Genomic DNA, 16,393 nt, shown 5'->3' on the forward strand with positions numbered 1-16,393 from the left:
GAGTAGTCATGAAGCAGTTTAGTTCTTGTGTATTTATCACACACACACACACACACACACACACACACACACACACACACACACACACACACACACACACACACACACACAAAAATCAAACGTTTCTCATGTCAATTTTAGAGTTGTACTAGACTCTTTCTTTTTGGCCATTCCTTAATCAGATGAATGGATAACCAATAGGAAAACATAATAAATTATTAGGAATTTTCCTTCCTCATTTTGCCTTTTTCTATATTTTTCCAAATACGCAAAACACTAAAATCAAATCTCATACTTTTCCAGACATCATACACAGTATCTTCTCGATTCCTTGCAAATCATATTTTCCCGGCTTGCATATTTTTTAATAAACTACTTGGAAAGTTTTTATCATACAGCGCTCTAGGTATAAATATATATTTTTTAAAATCTGGTCCCATTCCAGTAATTAAATGTTTGGCTTTTCCATCCATTGCCTGTTTCTGTTGCAGCTTGTTTATGTTTGGGTCTTATCCAGACTATTTCTTTGTGTTTCCACACTTTCTCGTCAGATGGACAAGCTGAAGCTCTGATCGTCTTCTCTCTGGCTGGATAGATGTCAGATGAATTTTGCTGGCCTCGGATGCGGCTTTTACGCTCTGTCTCTGAGTGAGTGTAGTTTCCGGCAAAGCAACTCTGTTAAAATGGTAAAACTGCCAGCGCTAAAGGTAGCACAGATTGGACTGAAAGGTAGTGGGGCTGTAAATGCCACAGAAAATGCTGTTCGCAGGTTCTGATAAGTCTAACGGAAAACATCGAAAAGCTGTAAAAACACTACTTGCTTAAATTATTCCAGAAAAGCTGGAAACAGGCAACAAAAAGAGAATTTCCAAACGTTGGCATTGAAAAGAAAAATCAGTGAATAAGGTAAAAGAAAACAAACTCTTAATATAAACGAATAAATACATAATGCATATTCCAAACAAACACACCTAAATCTTGTATTTAAGCTGGCGTGTTGCAGACGAGGCTTCTTTCAAGTCACCGTAAATACATAACTACGTTTGGCAGAATTTATGTGCATTTATGATGAAGATTGCACTAAATGCACTAAATGCAATCTTCTTTGGTGGGGGTGTTCATGTGTGTGTAGAGACTAAGAAGGGTTGTTTTTTTTTTTAGAGCTTAGCTGTGCCAGTCCTGTCTCTGTTCTGCTGACAGATCAATAATACAGTCACAACTGACTGTGAACACCGGGAGCCGGTTAGCACAAGAAACACGCACGTACACGCCGTCGTGTTTTCATGACTTGTGGGGACTTCACATTGACTTCCATTAATTTCTACAGCCTAACCCTTACCATAATCCTAACCCTACAGCTAACCATCACATACCTAACCACTAACCCAAAAACAACAATTTCCCTCATGGGGACCAAGAAAATGTCCCCACAAGGAGCAATGGTCCCCATAACCCCACATTGTGGACAGAAATAGGTTCCCATAAAGATATAAAAACCTGGTACACACACACGCAGCCGAGTGTGTCAGATGGGGTTTGTCTGTGACTGTGGAGGATATTAGTCTTATTAAGAGCGTCTGGGCTCCAAGTGACTCGTGCTAAATTAGCGCATGTTTGTGAGCGTTAGCAAAGCAGCAGGTTAAGGGGGGCTTATAACAGGAGACTGGACCCCCACCGACACCCCCAGCTTGTCTCGTTTCCCCCTTTCAATCTTTTTCTCTGCTCTCATCCTGACTTCCCCGTTGTCTTCCTTCTTTTTTTGCATCAGCGAGCATCTCAAATGTGAAAGTCTGCCTCTTGTTATTTCGCACAGAAACAACAGACGTTTTAGTTTCACGGATACAAAAGCAAAGGTTTTACCTCGTCATGTTTTACGCGATAAAAAGCACCGAGTTGTATGACGTGTGTCAAACGAGATGGCCTGTAGGATCAATTGCCCCTCAAGAGGCGACATTTTGTCTGTTTTATTCCCTCCTTTGGTAATTAGGGCTGGATGATGTGGCTTAAAAATGTCAGGTTGTTTAAGCCTTAACTGATTTCCAATTTTTTTTCTTTTTTTTAAAGAAATAGAAATGGTAGAATGTCAACCATTTCTTCTGAAAGTTGACATGAATTCAAGATCAAAATAAATAGAAGCCGTAAAATAAAGATGGCAGTTAACATCACTCACATTTCCTATCAGATTCAAGTCAAGACTCTGGCTGGGTTGCTGCGAAATATTAATATTGCTCCCAGTCAAAAAAAAAAACCATGCTGATAAGGTTGAAATATGACTTTAACCCTAAATCTGGTATGACTCATTTTGGAATAATGACTCATTTTGGGCTTAACCAATTTGAAAGCGTGAAATTTAAAGTGAAATTTCCTTTGAGTCATGTTTGATAAATGCAGTATTTTTAATAACTGCTGAAGGTGACATAGTAACTTGATTGTACTATAAAGTGCCACTGTATGCCTGGAAAATACACAACATTTCTTCTTTAATAGATTTTTAGACAAAAATATTAAAATGTACAAAAGCAGGTAAGGAGTTAGATGTTAGTCACAATTATCCACTACCAGATGAAGCAAGAAGAGGAACGTTTCCTAAAGATTATTAAGATTTTAACTCTTCCACGTTTGTAATTTTTTAAACGTTTATGTCAATATTGGTGATTAGTTTGGGAACTAAATGGCACAATTTAACACACGAGAGTCGAACCTTGAGGTCCTATTAGAGCCGTTTTCTGACACAAGAAGTGCTGGAGCGCTTAGCAAAGCTGCAGAGAGATTCACAGATCTGTGAGTCGGAGCTGGCAGCCGACGGGCCTGACAGCTTCTGGGTAATAGGCCCTCGCTGGGGCGGCTAGACGGGTCACATTTTACCGCCAGACGACTCGTGGTGGGACTCGCCGGGCGCTGTGCTCGTGGCCAGTTCCTACACTGGCACACTTTCCACCCAGCCAGCAGCCAGACAGGCAAGCACAACCGCGTGAATCCGATTAGCAGACAAACGGTTCAAATGGCGACGATGAGGCGTCGCAATACTCGCTGAGCTAGAGCCAATCCACCAATCTGAATGTTATTTATTTAAAACAAAAAAAAAATTAAGCAAAAGATTTATTTTTTAATGTGTTTCAATTGCAGTTACGTATTTTGCTGGACTTTTATTAAATGTTGGACCGAATTTCAGGAAGTGTTTGTTTGTATTTCCTCCTACTTTTACATAAGTAGGTAAATAAAGGTTTTAGCTTCAAAGCTAAAGCTAAAAACATGACTGTGGAAGAGATCCAGGAGGACTGCGTGTGGTTTGAAAAGACTTCAACGGAAAATAACGTGAAACATGCTAATTGTCAGAACCAAGCAATAAAATATAAGAAAACTGGCTGGATGTTGACAGCAGGGCCAGTCATGTAATGTGAAAGTCTGTCCCACTCACTGACTGACTGACTGACACTGTGGCATCAAAAGTGATGCTTGGGTCATTGAATGAATCTGTGTGAAGGCTGCGGCTTATTCCAACAGATCGTTTTTACAGTGCAAACTTCTCCCATTTTGTCAAACAACAACCACAAACTTTGGTGTGCAGTTGTGGAGTTTCATATGTTAGACCGGCAGAAAGTGGTGAAAAAAATTAAGGAAAAAATGTTTAAAGAAAGTTTAAAAATGTATGCAATTGACTGCCTTCAGAGGTCACCTCATTGGTGAAAGGTGAAAACTTTAGCTGTTTTGTGAAGACTTCAGAGGTTTTATAGAGAACACCAGAGTCAAACTGCAGCATTAAGACCGACAAACGCAGCAGACGGTTCTGCAGAAGTTTTAAAGCAAAGGTCGATTATATAACCACATTCCAAACTTTGAACGTCTAACAGAGCAATGTTCAATTCATCAGCTGAAAGTTTTAAGAGCATAGGAACCACTGCAAACCTCCCAAGACTTGGTAATTCATCCATGCTGAAAAGGCTAGATAGGGTTAGCATCATTCATAGAAGCAGCCATTTTAGCAGAGATGCATGTGAAAGACCTGAATCCAGGATAACCATCAGCTGAGGACTTCACAAATCTGGTCTTTATAAGAGACGTTATAAGAGAATATTAGATATCGGAGAGAGAAAATGTAAAAGAAATTCCCCAGGTAAACGAGAGCAGACGAAGCGAGTCTATTCAGAAAGAAATCACTGAAGGAATATTTAAATAAAAAGCAAAGGCAACACTGATCGCATGGAAGCAGCTCATCCATGTGGAAATGCCACATGGGCTATTGTATTTTCTCATAGCGTTGGTCATATCATATTTACAGTACCTCGGTCCGCGCACTTGTGCTTTGTCTGCGTTTGGAAACAGGAGCTGTCGCTCCATCGACGAAAAAAAAAAAGGCAATAAGAGTGACAAATTTATCAAACAAACACCAACGCGCCTCACTAGCCAGAGGAGTTCCACAAACGCTGATGTCATTACAGATTAACTGGATTTAGACGGCATCGACTCTCCGGTTCACCGTGTAGCGCAGCGCTTAATTAGTTTTGGGGGAAAGAGAGTGGATTCATTTGGTCATGTTTGGCAATTTAGAGACCGAGACGTTGAGAGGATGAGCTTTTGAGTGAAAATGATACAATCTCATTTGTACTAGATGTAAAGATGGACGCAACCTGACAAAAAAACCCACAAAAAGATCAGGGCCTTTCAGGGGGAACAGACCCAAAAATATGGTGACGATTCAAACAAAACAAACAAAAAGAAAACTAAAAATCTGTAAAGTGTGGCACCTGTTTGAGTTTAGTCTGCTTGAGTCAATATTTTGTGAATATTGTCAGCAAGATTTGCAGTGTTTGCCTAATATTCTGCAGCTCTGCACTTGGACTGAGCCATTCAATCCCACTATCTGGACCAGAGGTCTGCAACCTTTACAACCTGAAGAGCCAATTTGATGAAAAGACATCCGAATAAGCCAAATGTCACCTGAATTTTGGAAAACAGACAACATCCCACATTCTGAAAAGGTGGGGTTATTTAGACCCCACACGATTTTTACTCTATTGTGCGCAGTCTGACCCCAAGTGCGCTTTTAGGAGTTTTTTTTAAAGTGTGTGTCGTTTTGGGAATTGACGGTCCAGCAACCCCTCTGTTTCTCTGCTGTCAGACTGTGACATTTGCCACAGAAGCGTTAAAGAACCAGTGTTTTATTCCTATTTGGATCATTTAAAATACAGATGACTATAAAAGAAGATGGATTTCTTTTGATAAACCACATAAATTCCAGCCCGATGGCAAAGAAAACAGATCTAAAAACGTGGTAGGTCATTCACTGTGAAAATTCATTGCAAATGTTGCAGGGAAAAAAAAAAAAAGGTTAAAAACTTGTTATTATCGCTGTATTTAAAAACATAAACTGGTTCCTTCTAATTTTTACGTTTTTAAGAGACATAGGGGAAGGTCTATAGCGCCTCTTTCGGCTCCGGAGCCACAGGTTGAAGACCCCTGGTCTATGGGACAATTTCTGAACGAAGGTCCTAGCCCCATTTTAAATTCTTCAAGTGCTTCTAATAGATTTTCTTTCAAGACTGCTCTGCATCTCTTTAGCGCCATCCAATATGGAGTGAAAATAGTGTCAAAAAGATTTGTGTGTGCGTAAAATGATTTGTGCGTGCGTAACAGGATTTGTGCGTGCGTAAAAAGATTTGTGCGTGCGTAACAGGATTTGTGCGTGTGTAAAACGATTTGTGCGTGTGTAAAAAGATTTGTGCGTGTGTAAAAAGATTTGTGCGTGTGTAAAACGATTTGTGCGTGCGTAAAAAGATTTGTGCGTGCGTAAAAAGATTTGTGCGTGTGTAAAAAGATTTGTGCGTGCGTAAAAAGATTTGTGCGTGCGTAACAGGATTTGTAAACCTTAAAAATAAAATACATGTTGAAAAAGTACACACAAATCACCTGGTACGCACACACAAAACTGCAGTTACACACAAATCCGGTTACGAGTGCACAACTATTTTTGAGACTCATTTCACGCCTCGGTGGAAGCTCCAAGATTTGTGTGTAGATGGTGCGTTTACATGCTAGTAAAAGCTGGGACATCTGAGTTTTCTTCGGAACTGTTTCTTTTTTCCACAGTTCAATACATATTTCTCTCTTTACTTGTCTCGTGGCTTAGACATATTTTTGTGAGAGAAAAATACATATGTCATTACACCCACGTCTACTTTTTAATACTATAAGATTGTTTATATATGAATCCGCATTTGGGACCTATTCAACTGTAATTACTTGGGTAAAAAATTCAACCACTAGGTGGCGGAAGTTTATTCCGCTCTGACTGGGAAAAGCCTTCATTCAAACTGAGAGAAGAAACAAGAGAATGGCGGGTCAGCCGAGTGATCATGTTCGTGGTTTACCGTCCGAAGTTAGTGGATGTTAAAATTTGCACGTTTTCCTGACCGTTGTAATGCGTATTTTTTAGATTATTTCAGATTACGTTTTACGTTTCAAGTAGTTCGACCCAAAGTTCTCGCCCTTCTATAGCAATAGCTCATGTCTACGTTAGCTAAGCTACTATTAGCCCTCGATTAGCATCGGTCCAGTTTAAAACAGAATCTTCCTGGCCCATTACAGCCATGTCTACGTTTATCACCATGCTCAGCTATTTTTATGATGCCGACAATAATGTAGGCTTAGGTGACGTCTTTTATTATTTGAAGGATTCATCCCAGTTCTCCTCACTAATTGTAGTTTTTGATTTAAATTTTTTTTAGTTCTGCTACAGACTTATGTTTCGTCTATCACCTGTATATTTTATATCTTACTGTAATCACTTAAGATTTACTCTTCTCTACATTTCTTCCTGGAATATGATGGTCATTGCTTTCGTACCAGAAATAAATACGTAGAACATCTCTTAACAAATGTACAAATGTATTCTATGCCATACATATACATCTGCACCGTTTTTTATATTAGATTCATGCAGATCATCAATATTTCAAATTTTGAAAATATAACCTCATCCAACACTGAAGCACTTGTAAGCAGCTGAATATAAGTGTAGTAACTCGGCTGAATCTTTAAAATATTAATATTTCTGTTACTTCATTATGAGCAAACCACATTTCTCATTACTTCCATGTGATGACTTACATTTTTGGACAGATAATATGTTAAGTTGTGCTTCACATTAACTAAATTGTAATTGTAGCCATCTAGTGAAATTATATTTCTATTGTCCCCAAAAAGTGCTAATAATGTATGTGTTTTCCACATTTCAGTCAGTGTTCAATTTTTCACTTTATAAATTGCATAGTTGAAAAAGGACATATACAAATTAAATATGGAATATTTTATTAATTATCTGCCAGATAATTAATAAAATATAATTATAATAAATTATAATAAAAGACGTCACCTAAGCCTACATTATTGTCGGCATCATAAAAATAGCTGAGCATGGTGATAAACGTAGACATGGCTGTAATGGGCCAGGAAGATTCTGTTTTAAACTGGACCGATGCTAATCGAGGGCTAATAGTAGCTTAGCTAACGTAGACATGAGCTATTGCTATAGAAGGGCGAGAACTTTGGGTCGAACTACTTGAAACGTAAAACGTAATCTGAAATAATCTAAAAAATACGCATTACAACGGTCAGGAAAACGTGCAAATTTTAACATCCACTAACTTCGGACGGTAAACCACGAACATGATCACTCGGCTGACCTGCCATCCTCTTGTTTCTTCTCTCAGTTTGAATGAAGGCTTTTCCCAGTCAGAGCGGAATAAACTTCCGCCACCTAGTGGTTGAATTTTTTACCCAAGTAATTACAGTTGAATAGGTCCCAAATGCGGATTCATATATAAACAATCTTATAGTATTAAAAAGTAGACGTGGGTGTAATGACATATGTATTTTTCTCTCACAAAAATATGTCTAAGCCACGAGACAAGTAAAGAGAGAAATATGTATTGAACTGTGGAAAAAAGAAACAGTTCCGAAGAAAACTCAGATGTCCCAGCTTTTACTAGCATGTAAACGCACCATCTACACACAAATCTTGGAGCTTCCACCGAGGCGTGAAATGAGTCTCAAAAATAGTTGTGCACTCGTAACCGGATTTGTGTGTAACTGCAGTTTTGTGTGTGCGTACCAGGTGATTTGTGTGTACTTTTTCAACATGTATTTTATTTTTAAGGTTTACAAATTCTGTTACGCACGCACAAATCTTTTTACGCACGCACAAATCCTGTTACGCACGCACAAATCTTTTTACGCACGCACAAATCCTGTTACGCACGCACAAATCTTTTTACACACGCACAAATCCTGTTACGCACGCACAAATCATTTTACACACGCACAAATCCTGTTACGCACGCACAAATCCTGTTACGCACGCACAAATCCTGTTACGCACGCACAAATCTTTTTACGCACGCACAAATCTTGTTACGCACGCACAAATCATTTTACACACGCACAAATCCTGTTACGCACGCACAAATCCTGTTACGCACGCACAAATCTTTTTACACACGCACAAATCTTTTTACACACGCACAAATCCTGTTACGCACGCACAAATCATTTTACACACGCACAAATCCTGTTACGCACGCACAAATCTTTTTACGCACGCACAAATCCTGTTACGCACGCACAAATCATTTTACACACGCACAAATCCTGTTACGCACGCACAAATCCTGTTACGCACGCACAAATCTTTTTACGCACGCACAAATCCTGTTACGCACGCACAAATCATTTTACACACGCACAAATCCTGTTACGCACGCACAAATCCTGTTACGCACGCACAAATCATTTTACACACGCACAAATCCTGTTACGCACGCACAAATCCTGTTACGCACGCACAAATCTTTTTACACACGCACAAATCCTGTTACGCACGCACAAATCATTTTACACACGCACAAATCCTGTTACGCACGCACAAATCCTGTTACGCACGCACAAATCTTTTTACACACGCACAAATCCTGTTACGCACGCACAAATCTTTTTACGCACGCACAAATCCTGTTACGCACGCACAAATCTTTTTACGCACGCACAAATCCTGTTACGCACGCACAAATCTTTTTACGCACGCACAAATCCTGTTACGCACGCACAAATCATTTTACGCACACACAAATCTTTTTGACACTATTTTCACTCCATAATCCAACCTCCCATCAACTACTTTCAGTTTCCCTTTCACTTTAAGAAGTCTCCCCCCCACAGCATGATGCTGCTACCACTATTTTAGTGTGCTCATGTTATGTGCAGCCTTAGCTTTCCACAACATATCCATATCGGTTCACATGGCACGTGAACCAGAAAGTTAAGTTTTGGTCTCACCGCACCCTGTTCCCCCCGCTAACCGTGCCGCCTACATGGTGGGCTGCTAACAACAGACTTTTTATGCCTTCTCTGTTGATTTGTGGTTAAAATCCAAAAGAAGTATGGAGAATTTTGTGGTCAAAATGTGAAAGAATTCAAAAGGTGTGACTTAAGTTTGTGAGCTGCTGTTGTTCAATTCATTCATTCTACAAAAGAGAAAGAAACGAAGACACAGGACGGTCTGCCGCTCACTAAACAATACCCCGTTTCTAATCGAGTTAGCAAGACAGAAGCTTTAACTCCATCTGGGCGATGTAGAAGAAGAAGAAAATGTTTCTTTCTGGACTCTCTCTCTCATCCCGTGTTGCTGCTGTTTTAAATTAAAGCTCTGAATGCATCCCCTGTCAAAACACCGACGAGCTAAATACACGCAGCGGCTAATTAGATTGCTGAATGAGTCGGATTTTAGACCATCTTTCTGCTCTTTGTTGGTTCGCTAAACATGGAAATTACAATTCCTATAGAAGCGGCCACGTAATTAGCTGGAGACGGACAGGATCCCCGCTCACTTAGCAGAATGAAAGAAGACAAAAGATGATGGGGCTGCGCGCATCTATTTGTGAGTCAGAGTGCGGTGGTAGGGGTTAGACGGGAACGGAGACCGGGCGCTGTAATCACTTCACACTGTCCTGAGTGGCAGGCTAAGTGTGTTAGCACCAGCGTGATGATGCAGTCTGGGTTCTGCTCAGAGGAACGATAAGGGTCCAGAATCATTCAGCAGCGAAAATGTTTGACAGCCTCTTGTTCCTACTGCACAATTTTATCCGCCTAATCACAAGGAAGGAGGCTCTACGCAAAAAGAAAAAAAACTAAAAAACACAACAAAATTGCCAATTATGACAGCTGCATAGCATTTTTCGTTGTTTTTTTTTTTTTACAGCTTTTTTGTTTTTCTCATGCCCAATTTCTGTATTTAATGGTTGATAAAACACCACAGAAAAAAGGAGCTTTGCCGTCTTAATTTTTTATTTTTTTTTTCTCAAATGTTTGAGTCCTTTTAAACTACCACTGATCAAATCAACAATTAAGAGACTTGACAGGATTTTTAAAAAAGTTCATTCAGCCTGGATTTCGTACAATTAAGAACACAAGTTATAATCTTGTACTTTAATGTAAGACATATCCGTCATGGACATATTTTAAAGTGACAAAGTTACATCCCCTTCTGCATTTTCTCTGCATACTGACTATTGCATAATTTAACTCCCTAAATGTGAAGTCTGGCAGTGAGGTTGTGGCTGGAAACAGCTGGTTTTTCTAAACGAACGACCACTTGTTCGCTCTCATTTTCAGCTTTCCATTGACGTCCAGAATATTTCATTTATCTGACAACAACAGTAAAGGCGTTAGAGATGATAAGAGCACATTGTGTTAGCGTGAGGTCAGCTAAGGTAAACACAATGTGATGATTAAAGTGATTTGTTTTGCAAAGACTTTTTCCCGCATAAAACGCATCAAATTAAATAATAATTTTTAAAAAAGCCTTAGAAATCTGTCTCAAGATATTTTTTCAAAGACAAATAAGCTGATGCGTTGGCTGAGTAGTACAAATATTAGCGATAGCACATTTAGGAATCTTCTCAATTTAACCAAATATCCCATATAAAAATATCCTACAGAAATACTTAATTTAAAAAAATTTTTTGCCAAGGAATTGAGGGGAAAAAAAAGATGAACTGGTGATTTTTTAAAAACTGAAATAATTTTCCCTTTGAAGCTTTTCACTCAAGCTTGTAAAATGGAAAACATGAGTGGTTCATAAGTTCATTTTGTGAAGAGAACAGGAACGGCAAAGAGAATAGCAAAAATAAAAACACGTGAACACATAAAACATAAAACAGGTGAACCAAATGCTGCAGCGTCACAAACACGCAGCTAAGTAAGCGCGTGCGAACGCAAGGGAACAAACAGGATGTGACACGCCGCCGGCTGACCTCAAAAGCAAAAAAAAAAAAAAACTGTTTTTTGAAATGTTAATTCCCAGCGCACAAATCGGGAAGCTCAGATCAGACGTGACCGAAAAAGCCAGTCACCTGCAAGAGCACAGACGACACACACACACACACACACACACATACATGTAAACACACAGTAGAGGAGCGGCAGGTGTCAGAACAGCGGCACAACACACACCTGATGCTAGTCATGCTTCCAGTCTCAGAGCCGAGCTTGCATCTCTCCAGCTGACTGGCAACAATCTGTCGTTCGGCCTCCAGCTCCCTGGTCAGACGTTCGAACTGCAGCTCCTGGAGACACAGAGAGAGAAAAATGTGTCAAAAACAGTCTCTATGTTTATTTACCGTCACATTTACAGCCACCCCGGAACTCGTCGGTTCGAACTCGCTGTCTGCGGCACGTTTTTAATTGTCACAAAAGTGAGTTTGTGACGGGAGGACGGGCCAAGACTTCGTCGTGTCCGCCGGTACGCCACTGCCAAACGTCAAGAGATGCAAAAAAAACCGAAAGCTGGGACAAAAGGAGAAGAAGAAGGTGGGCTTCAGGAGGGAAAATGTGTGACTTTAAGTGACAGATTCAGGTGGAAAAAAAAAAAGAAAAACGAAATCGATACAGTTAGACTGTATGGATTCTTGCTTGGTACTGTGGGCTGCACGTTACTGCAGTAATTGAGAAGGCTGTCGGTCCTTTCTTCACCTGTAATGACTTGATCAGTGGGTGCAGCGCAGCAAACAGTGCTCTGAATAAAGAGGATCATTTTATATCAGAGAAATTAAACAAAAAAATGGAATTGGTCAGGAATTTGATTCAATTCGAAGAATGTTTGTTGTTATGTCGCACCAAAATCGAGGAGAACATTGGCACACGATTCCTAAAACTTCTAAACTAAGGCTGTGTTTACATGACTATGATCCAAGGAAAATGTATTCCCCAAATTCTGTCGCTTTCGGTGTACTTCTGAATCTGCGCCTTAGTCGCATCTTTTCGGGCCTGCTACTGCCTCTAGTGGCGTGGGGGTGGTGACACAACTAATATAATTACATTACTAAATCAGAATACCACAACGTCTTTATTATTGATTATTTATTATTAACTCTGGCATTACTGGAACCGTAATGGACCCGTTCTCTCTCCATCTGTGCCGTTGTCAGAGAAAACATTCGCTATTTTCGCGTAAATGTACGGTAGAAGAAACACAACGAAACTTTTCCAGAAAGTGACCAGGAATGGAGAGCGTATAATAATTATATATATATATATATATATATATATATATATATATATATATACCAACATTAGGACATGTTAAATCTAAGTTCAATTTAGAAGGTAAACATAAAAACATAGCCAAATTGTTCCTCCAAAATTGGGTTGCTTTTGCATGAACCCCAGCTTCGCCCCTCCTTCCCCACTTAATTAAAAGTGTGACAAATAACCACTAATTACCTGATGCACACAAACAAACCGGCATCCAATTAGGGTGTTTGCGCCTGCGGCTGCAAGATCCTTATCGCTGATTACACGTAACTGATTTGATCTATTTGGGCCAAATATCTAAATAAATAAAGGCTGGGGGAAAAAAGGCAAACAGCAGCAACATCAAATAGTCTTGGGGATGTTTTAAATTGAGCAGAAAATAAGCAGAGTGTTTTCTGGGGTTTTTTTGCTTTTTTTTTTTTTTTTTTGTTCCGGCCTACTGCTGCTTTCTGGTGAATGGTTTGAGTTTGTGTTTTTTTGTTTTTTTTTCGGGGCAATTTTTCTGGTTGGTTTACCAAACAAATGTAATGTAATCATCGAAAGAAGACAGCGACGCGTCGTCGTGGGAACAGGTGTGCTCAGCTGCTGGGAAAACAACATAATTGAAAGAGATCAAACTACAAACTCCGAATTATCTCGTGAAAAGTCAAAAAGCGAGTAAGAAAACACCAGCAGCAAACTTTTTTTTTTTGAGACCTTCGCCCTGCAATCTCATCCCTTGTTAAAATTGAACTTTGCCACATGCAAAAAAAAAAAAAAAAAAAAAAGAAAAAAGTACAAAATAAACCTACAATTAAAAAAAAGAAAATAAAATGAAGCCCACATGGGGTTTTTCATGTTTGGTATGAGGCTGACCTAATCTGCCAAAGTAAACAGTCCAAAAATGTAAGACCAGGAAGGGGGGGATGTGTTTATGTGTCCAAATATGAAGGGAATGAAAATGATAACCAAGGGTAAACATCCAAAAGAGCTGATGATTTCTGTGTGATATGTCATTCTGGAAAGATACATGCAATTGCAAATGCTTTAAAACTTTTCCGCATTATTTGGCGTTACAAACTTGAATGAGTTTTATTTGGACTTCATTTGACGTTGGACACAGAGTGGTACGTGATTGTGAAGTGGAAGGAAAAAAAAAGAAATTACATCTTTATAAGGAATTTTCTAACATAAATCTGAAAGGTTCTCATTAACTCAAGTGGGAGAGTGTTTTTGAAAGGACAGAGAAAGGAGTAGAAAGTAGAACGCGATCGCAGAGAAAAGAAAAAGTCTTCAGACGTCCTATTGGGAAACAAAGCAGATGTGTCAGATAAGACCAAAATGTCAAGCTTTCAAAATGCGCTAAGCTAAGCTAACACCCAGAGCCTCCCGAAAACAGCGTCACGCGTTGAAACGTGGAGGAAGCGGCGCGGTGGAGCAGAGGAGACGGGAAAATGGACGGAACGAAACAAAGAAAACTTTGCAAAGAAACGTCAACCTCCACATGAGCAAAGCTGAACGAGACACACTTTTCAGTTTTTTTGTAGCACTCGATCAAATAAAAGAAACAAGTAGCAAAAAAGTAATATGAACGAAGAGGCTCAGACTTGGTTAGAAAAGACTTGAATTGACCTCAACTCAAGATATAGAGGACATTAGCTCTCAATGCATTACTAGTCTAATGTTTCTGCTTGCTACTGCTAATGGACTGCACTGTAAAAACGCTGAATCTTACCAAGTAATTGTTTTCTAGTGTTTAGCGCAAACAACTTACTTACAAGTATATTTTCTGCCAGCTGTGTGGGCTTTTTAAAAAATCAATCATTCTGGAATATTGACTAAAAGTTAATTCCATCGATAGATTTCTTTTTTCACTTTTAACATCTGGGTTTTTTTGGGGTTTTTTTTTTTACTTGTTTTGAGGAGGCCATGTTTTTCGCTGTGAAGCCTAAACCTGAATGACGCTTCGGGCAAACTTCAGTGATCCCTCCTGTAACCAGGTGAAAAATGGTTACATGTCAAATGTATTTTGTAAACCATGTCTTGCTTTTATTTCACCGACTGGTTGTAAGTCTTGTTTTTGTCAGCGTGTGGTGCTGTTGTACGGAGCCCCTAAGGGGACATGGAGAGAAAAAAAAAGGAAAGAAATCCCGACTTATTATCTCGAGATCCCGACTTATTATCTCGAGATCCCGACTTATTATCCCGACTTATTATCTCGAGATCCCGACATCAGTACATAACGACCTAATCACAGTGATGGAGGACACCCACCCATGGGGTAGATATATAGATTTTTATTTCGAGCTTGGGCTTGAGTATAAACACATTAAATCAGTGCTTGACAGCAGACATGGATTTAGTATTAGTGAGAGACATCTGAAGAGAGTTTTCAGAGCGCGGGGACTCATTCGGCGCAAGTCCTTTTCCGACTTGGCAGTTTTGGTAGAATTCATTAATAACCAGCTACAGTCCTCTGGACAGCTTCACGGTTACCGATGGATGTACGCTAAATTGCATGTGCATGATATCCTCCTCTGGGACATCTCTGGACCGCAGAAAATGATATAAGTCGTCCTCCATAATCAATGTAGACACACTCCCCCACGTTTACCGCATAAAAACATGCCTTTCCCCCCCAAAAAAGTAACTCGCGATTTTTCAGAAATGTCGCGGGATCTCGAGATAATAAGTCGGGATAATAAGTCGGGATCTCGAGATAATAAGTCGGGATAATAAGTCGGGATCTCGAGATAATAAGTCGGGATTTCTTTCCTTTTTTTTTTCCTCTCCATGTCCCCTTAGGGCAGGCATGTCCAAAGTCCGGCCCGGGGACCAATTACGGCCCGCAGCTTCGGTCTTATAATGTATTATTTATGGCCCGCCTGCACTGTGAAACAGAATAAATAAATCATAAAACTTGAAACTGTAATTCCTCCTTTCACCAAATGGTGGCAGCACCACTTTAATACTATCAGTCTCTGCCTCCGTGCAGCGAAGCTCTCCACTCATTTCTGCCACTGCAAAGAAAACAAGTTTACAGTGAGGGCCGCCGCTTTCAAGAGAGATGGGAATTACAATACTTCTTTTCTGAAAATCAAGGCAATTGTGCTTGTCTAATTTGTGAGATTGTTGCCTTGTTTAAGGATTTCAACGTAAAGAGACACTACCAGACTAAACATGCTAACACATACAACAAGCTAACAGGAAGTGACCGTGCTGAAAAAGTGAAGCAGCTCCAAGCTGCACTGGCATCACAACAGCGATTCTTCACGCGGGCCTGTGAGTCAAAAGAAAATACCACCAAAGCAGCTACGATGTTAATGTTAATAGCTAAACATGGCAAACCTTTTACTGAAGATACATTTATCAAAGACTGTGTTATGAAAATGGTGGAGAACATTTTGCCCTGAGAAGAAGCAAGAATTTGAGAAAAATGTTTGCCTGGCAGTAACAGTGTGGCTCTGAGAGTTGAGGACATGAAACTGAGTATTTTGAACGGTAACGTCTGTCACTATCAGCAGTGAAGAGCCAAAAGAACATTTATGCACTTGGATTTATGGCACTTATTTTTATTAAACTCTTGAGTAAGATTTGGTTATGAACCTGTAGATATAGTAAAGGACGAGCAAAATTCACTTGTTTTAAGATTTAATAATAACAGACAACTTTGCATTACTTATAACTCCTGTTTAAAATGTTCTTGAGGCAAAGATATTTTTAAACTCATGTAAATTTAAGGTATTTCATACAGTTTGTTCAATGTTATCTGACTCTCCAGATATGAAAGAAAGGCAGAATTTGGGTTTTTAGAGTTGTTCTCATTTGC

At 39.5% G+C, this 16,393-nt stretch overlaps 1 protein-coding gene across 9 annotated transcripts in view; it reads right to left on the reverse strand.

The window, feature by feature from the left end:
- Positions 1-16,393, reverse strand: part of ctnnd2b (catenin (cadherin-associated protein), delta 2b) — a 169,037-nt gene that overhangs the window by 99,514 nt on the left and 53,130 nt on the right. For all 9 annotated transcript variants that reach the window (XM_028020776.1, XM_028020774.1, XM_028020778.1 and 6 more), the window contains one exon: positions 11,506-11,618. In XM_028020776.1, the coding sequence (XP_027876577.1) occupies positions 11,506-11,618 (113 nt within the window). The remainder of the gene's footprint in view (positions 1-11,505; positions 11,619-16,393) is intronic.

Source organism: Xiphophorus couchianus, chromosome 6 (assembly GCF_001444195.1).
Source record: "Xiphophorus couchianus chromosome 6, X_couchianus-1.0, whole genome shotgun sequence".
NCBI lineage: Eukaryota > Metazoa > Chordata > Actinopteri > Cyprinodontiformes > Poeciliidae > Xiphophorus > Xiphophorus couchianus.